Source organism: Amaranthus tricolor, chromosome 5 (assembly GCF_026212465.1).
Source record: "Amaranthus tricolor cultivar Red isolate AtriRed21 chromosome 5, ASM2621246v1, whole genome shotgun sequence".
Classification (NCBI taxonomy): domain Eukaryota; kingdom Viridiplantae; phylum Streptophyta; class Magnoliopsida; order Caryophyllales; family Amaranthaceae; genus Amaranthus; species Amaranthus tricolor.
This window is the reverse complement of record NC_080051.1, coordinates 20,449,725-20,456,593: the sequence shown is the minus strand read 5'-3', so window position 1 is coordinate 20,456,593 and position 6,869 is coordinate 20,449,725. Positions and strand designations below refer to the sequence as shown.

Here is a 6,869-nt window from a genome sequence, read left to right as displayed (position 1 = left end):
ATATTCTGGTGGAAAGGTTGAAATTGATAGCATTTGAAATGGTGAGTTGCATAAATAGGCGTAAAATAGTCTTTAAGCTTCGAAATTAACGTTTGCTAACATTTTGCTAACGTTTTTATGCAAAAAGGTCATGGTGGAACAATTTGGTAACACTCAGGTTATCGCGTGAATTTTTTAAAATTTTTGATTATCACGTGAAAACCTAAAACCCCAGGGTTACCACGTAGAATTTTCCAAATCAAAATTATCCACACTTAAGTTACTACTAAAGTGGTCTCACTTTGTTAATCGCTCTAGAGATTTGTTGCTTTGTGTATTTGGATATTAGCATATCATTACTATCATTAACAAAATGATATTTATAGTTTTTATCGTCTATTTGGCAGTCGATATTAAATGGTGAGAATGTTGATGAAAATTTTGTGTAATTTTGATAGGAGAATATCTTGACAAGTTATATGATCAAGCTTATTTTCCTTCCATGATCTCATTTATTCACAAAATTTAATCCAATGCATTACCCTTTGAAAATGTGGTATTAGATGGTGATTGAAAATTGTAAACAAAAATAGTTTTTTATGATCAAAGTTTCGTTACTATGAGAATGGCATGCTACATTAATATTTACATTACAAACCATACTCATTACTATCGTTTAATACCAACAACCAACGAAATCGTTAGGGATATATATAAAGAACATTTATTACCTAAGGTTAAGGGTAATCCTAATGTAAACATATTAAACTAATAAATTTATATTTTAATGTCATTAATCTTTATTTTTTACAATTTTACATTTATCCTTTTTAGTGTGCGTGTTTATATTTTTGCTATTTTAATTTTAATAGTATTTTTGTGAAGACTTACCAAACAAATATATTAGAGTCAAAAACACATTTTTTTTCAAAAAGGATAATTATAAGGAAACTTCAACTTCATTTGCTGAATATAATTTATGTTAAGATTGAAGTTCATTTTAATTTATATGATTTTAAAATTTTCATTATTTAACTAGTTCTGATATAGTAAATAATTTACTAGTATATGAACTATTTTATGTCTTGTAATTCAAAATTCTGACTTGGCCCTTAAATTTAATCATTGATCATTGTACAATAAGTTTTGGTGTATTAATTTATTTAGAACTTTTAGAAACCATAATTGGAGAATGTCGAATTGCAACAACATAGCCTGTAAGGATCCATCATCGATGCATGTTTCTTAAATTTTTTTTTTTTAGAAATAATGGAAATAAATACTTTTAAGTTGTATGTATTCATTATAATCTAATCGCATTTGATTTTTCATATTATTCAGCAATCACTCTTAATTTATATTTTATTTTAATCTCTATTTTTATAAGTTAAAATATAGTCAAATGAAATAATTTTTTATTTCTCCCAATGTAAATTTTATTAATAAAATTTTTTATGATTTAATTATGCCAAAATAGAAATATTTATAATTGAATATATGTATCAATAAAAATGCAAAAATCAAATTAAATAATAATAATAAATAAGGGGAAGTATGACTTTTTAAGAAACAATGTTTAAAGTACAAGAAATTTAGCAAACAGCAAAGTAAAGTTGCAATAATAACAAGTCTTTACGTTGTATCTAGCTTAGGGTAAATACAAAGCATTGATGAAGCTGATAAATTTTCTCCATTGAAGGACACTCGCCTTAGCTATTTAGACATCATATTCACCATCGTCTTAAACCCTAAGAAGAAAATTCTTCAGCTTCATCCCTTTATATTGATCCCTTAATTTCTTAAGTAACAATCCATCACTAATTAAGCTCCTAAACAAGTGAAAAGCAATTACTTCTTGCCCTCACATATAGTTCGTGCTCCGGAACAAACCTCTTCCCTTTCTTGAGAAGCTTTTTGTTATAGAGCACTAGCTTGGACGACAACCCTCAAAAGTACAATCCAAATATCATAAGCCTTAAAATGAACTCTTCTAGCTAGCACCTTTTATCGATGTTGTAAAAATTGTTCTGAATAATCTTATATATTTTCCATCTGTTGTAAATAATTCCTATTATTAATTATCTTTAAATAATCTAATCTTTATATATTTTTTGGTACCTTTTGCCACATTTTAACCGACTACTTTAAATACTTACCACCAAAGAGTAGTAGGGGTAAATCAACGAAAAAGCATGGGAAGGACGAAGAAGTTAGTGTACTACTAGTTAATGTGGAAAAAGGTGTTGTCTGCAAAAAATATACAAAGGTCTGGTTATTTGGAAATAATTAATAGTAGAAATGATTCACAATAAATAGGAAATAGGTGGAATTATTCAAAACACTTTATCTTTTTTTTATAGTAATTTTAGGTTATATTTTTACCCGTGCATGAATAATTAAATTCATGCATGTTAGAGTATATAACATTTTTGAACTTTGTTAAAAGGCTACGTGATATGTTATATACTTTATCGATCACTAGCTAGCTACTCGTCTTCAGAGGAGGCAGTAGTACTAGTGATGCATTCTTTATCCTTCTCGAAGCCTTCGAGGGAAGGATGAGGAGAATGTCCTTTACCGAAAGACTTAATATGGTCTTTAAGAGATCTCTTGTGCTTAAAATCGGAACCACAAGTACAATACCAGAGTTTTCCACAATTCTTTTCATGGGTTCTCCAATCCCCTTTAACCGCGAAAGCTTTACCACATTTTCTGCACATGAAGGCTTTGATGCCATGTTTCCTCTTGAAATGTGTTTGAAGGGTCCTAAAATCTTTTAATGGTTTTGCTCTTGGGTGATTGATGTTGTTTTTGCACCCTTGCGCACAACAATAACATGGTAGTCTTAGCATTGCTGCTGGTTGTGTTCCTCTTAGAGATTCTGGTCCCTTTCTGTACTCTGAACCATGTCCCCACATATGCATCTATTACAAGAGAAAGTACGTACACAAAATTAATATTTCAAATGTAATAATATATTTATGGAGTTTTGTCTAGGAATCAACTCAACCAAAAGTTTAAGCTTATGGTTAAAGCCCCAGGATATGTTATATACTTTAACACGTCCCCTCACATGAGAGCCTGTTGGGCTAGAAGTGTGGATGCGTATAAACGCTGAATATTCCACTTTAAAATGGGGGTGTGGTTGAGATTCAAACTCTTAACCTCTTGACAAGTTGGCTTCTGATATCATGTCAAGGAACTAACTCAACCAAAAGCTTAAATTTATGGTTGAGGCCTCAGAATATGTTATATATACTCTAACAAGTTTTGATTATGTAAAATAAGAAATTAACAATGATTTATTTGTTTCTTTGAATTTGCTACCAAAAAAATATGACTTAAATGTTAAGGAGTGAGAATAATATAATGCAAATAATTTAAATTGTGTGAAAGATATAGAAATAATGAATGAATTTATTGACGTGAATTAAAAAAGTGATAGAGATATTTTTATTAACGGAAATGTATGAGTGAGGCAAACATAAATAGAAAATGTAGCGAACTCAGGAACATATAGAGTTTGCAATAACATTTTGCTCGTCCTATAAATTTTAAGGTTATCGGCCTAAACTATTACGGTCCGTTTAGTTGATGGTAATGAAGTAATGGGAATAAAATGTTGTAATGACAATAGTAATAAAGGAATGGATATGAGAATTGGTAATGAAGATTCTTTTGTTTGGTGTGCATGACTAAAGAATGGTAATGGAAGATAATATTCCATTGATTGCATTTGGTTGTTAGTAATAAAAAATGGTAATGCCTCTTAGTTTCATTATTGTATATTTGTATCTAAAAGCATTATTGTATCTAAATTATTCTATCTAATGATTCTTTTTTTAATAATAATATTTTTTGGATAATTACATGCATTACCTTTTTTTCTTCATTATTTTTTTTCTTCAACTCGAAATAACATTACCTTATTTTATTACCACAGTAATACTTCATTACCATTATAGCCTAATACCAGGTTGTTTGATGGTAATAAAAATGGCCCTTTTGGTAATTTCATTACCTTATTTTATTACCATCCATTACCATTGAAGACATCAAAACAACCAAATTTTTTATTACTTAATTTTATTACCATTATCGCCCTTTAATACCATGTACCAAACGGGCCGTTAATGGTTTTATATAAAAAATATTAAGAAAAATTATCGAAAATATTTCAACTTTTCACTCATTTGAACTTTTCATTCATCCGCTATGAATAATCTCACATATTAATTGTTTTCTAATTATTTCATCTCTCAGCATAACAGTGTGGGAGGGGAGGTTCTTCAAAGGATGGGGCTATGATTTTTCAAATCACTCGGCAAATATTGGAATATTGGATAATAATTTAAAGGTAAAATTATTCATAGGTAAGGATGAGTGAATGAATAAATTATTTTTGACAATTTCCAAAAGTATTGTTTTGAATTTTTTTTGGTACCTATATTAGATCATGGTCTAAGCCGATCTGAGTCTAGATTCGGTAATATGTTTAAATATGGTTATTTCGGCATCATTAGTATGCAAAGTGTTTCATCATTATTATCGTATCCGATGATCATTCTTTGAGGAGAAATAAAAGACGAAAAGGTGTTTCTCAATACATAAACATAATAAAGGGCGTATTTGTTATTGAGTTTTGTTTTTTTTTTTTGGGCGCTTTAACTTCTTTGATTCAATTTCCATTTATCATACTAAATCATAATAATTAATTAGAAAGCTCTACACCTATTTAACATCTTTGAATCACATTTGTTTTTAGATAAGAAAGAGATTGTGGTTTAGTATCCAACAAGTGTGAAGAGATTGTTATTTAATACTCAGCAAAGTGTGAATTTGAATCAGTGCGTTCACAACTCACAAGTGGAGTAAGAAAATTAAGGGAAAAAAATTCATAAAATACAAAATGAAATATAATATGATAATAAATGAATGTAAATTAAACATATATATCAAGAATTCAAGCTATTTATTTATAAATTTTTATTTATATAGAACATATAAAATTATGATAAGTATAATTAATAATAACTAGAAATTGATTACAATATTCTTAAATTATATGCATGCCTCGTATTAAGAAACCAATTAATATTAATATATAATCTAAAATTTCAATTAATAAAGTACGCTATAATATAAAATGAGTTATTTATTATTATAGCTATATGTGATTATGAGAAAGAATGATTAATGATATAATCTTTTGTTTTAAAGTTCATTTGAAAAAAAAGGTTATTTATTTTCTTCACTTTGCTCTTGTTTTTCCTAGATTATATGAAAACAATATATCGTTCAAATTTAATTTTAAAGATATTTCTCGCAATTGTGTATTCTTTCGATCATCTTATTCTTAAAAAATATTTTTTTTGAATCAATTTAAAAGACTTTCAACACACTTAATTATATTATTGAATATATATGGTGTACTAAAATATAAGAATATATATCAACTTCCAATTGAACTACTTTTATAAAGACACTACTCAATCTTTTTTATAGTTTAAATTATAAAACCAATATATAAAAGATTTATTTCCTCCCAATTTCCTTTTTCATTTCCCTTCACTTTAATTTTTTTAATTTGACATAAGATTAATGAATTTCTATTTTTAATTTGACATAAGATTAATGAATTTCTATTTTTAATTTGACATAAGATTAATGAATTCCTATAGTATAAGGGAAAGGAAATTAATATTTTTTATAGGCGGTGAGAATCGAACATTTACCAGATTAAAATAAAAGAAAAGCACTAAAAATTAGTTACATCTATTACATGTTACACATGCAAGTTTAAAATCAAAGTAAATATTATCGTACAATTTTTCAAGAAAAAATAATCTTATAAGTTATAATAATAATAAAGTGTCAATGAATTATGTAGATTGTAAAATCGAAAAAAGTGTATGTAGCAACAAATAAATAACTTACCTGCATGTTATTGTAGCGATTGAAAGTTTTGCTACAAATGGAGCAAGCAAATTGCATGGGTCCAATAAGGATTTGTGCTTGGGTAGGGATCCAAAATCTACTTTCTGAATTAAATGATGATGAATAATTTTGATCAATCATGCTAATCTTTTCTTTATCATCATTAATCATCATCATACCATGATCACCTTTTTCTTCCTCTATTTTCAAATGATGTTTCTTACCCTCCACCACATGATCATGATCATGATCATCATGATTATTAGTAGACAATAATTCCTCATTGTAATTAGTGTTACTAATAATGTTACTATTAGGCAAACCAATGTGCAAAGTAACTTTCTCAAATTGATGATTATTATGATCATTAATCTCTTCTTCCTTGTAAATTCCATTATTACCCTCCTCTTCCTTAATATCCTTACCTTCACAAAGCCTACTCAAGAGGGGCAAAGTCGTCTTGTCGGCGCGATCTTGAACTTGATCATGATCATGATCATGATCATGATCTTGATGTTGTTTATGATAAAAATTAGGTAATGTCATTTTCAAAATCATAGAGTTTTTGGACTTATTACTATGATCATAAGAAGAGAAGGATGAAATGATTGCAGGTATTGATGAGGAAGAATCTAAGGGTGGAGAAAGCTTTAGCCATTCAATTAAGTTTGGCGCTTCAAAACACAAATCCATGTTATTAATTTATGAGTACATGGTAAAATTAAGCTTAGGCTCTTTGCCTTTATTTATTTTTTATTCTCCTCCACCCCTTATATATAAGAAGGTATTTAATGGAGAGGTTTATGTTGTGTGTGAAAATTATAAAGGAAATTTCTTTTAATTTTATTTTTTCTACATGGAGGTTTTCTTTTTTTATTTACTTTTTTTCCTTGAGTTTTCGTAATTTCCTATCTTATTTCTACATTGAAAAGGAAGAGAGATGTTAGTGGTGG

The 6,869-nt window shown here is 28.0% G+C and overlaps 1 protein-coding gene across 1 annotated transcript; it reads right to left on the bottom strand.

The window, feature by feature from the left end:
* Positions 1 to 1,532: 1,532 nt before the first annotated feature.
* Positions 1,533 to 6,651, bottom strand: LOC130812597 (zinc finger protein WIP3-like). Its single transcript, XM_057678118.1, has 2 exons — positions 5,917 to 6,651; positions 1,533 to 2,903 (listed from the first exon to the last, which is right to left on the bottom strand). Exons 1-2 carry the CDS (start codon positions 6,607 to 6,609, stop codon positions 2,466 to 2,468), a joined length of 1,131 nt encoding a protein of 376 aa, XP_057534101.1. The 5' UTR covers positions 6,610 to 6,651; the 3' UTR covers positions 1,533 to 2,465.
* Between the last annotated feature and the right edge of the window lie 218 nt (positions 6,652 to 6,869).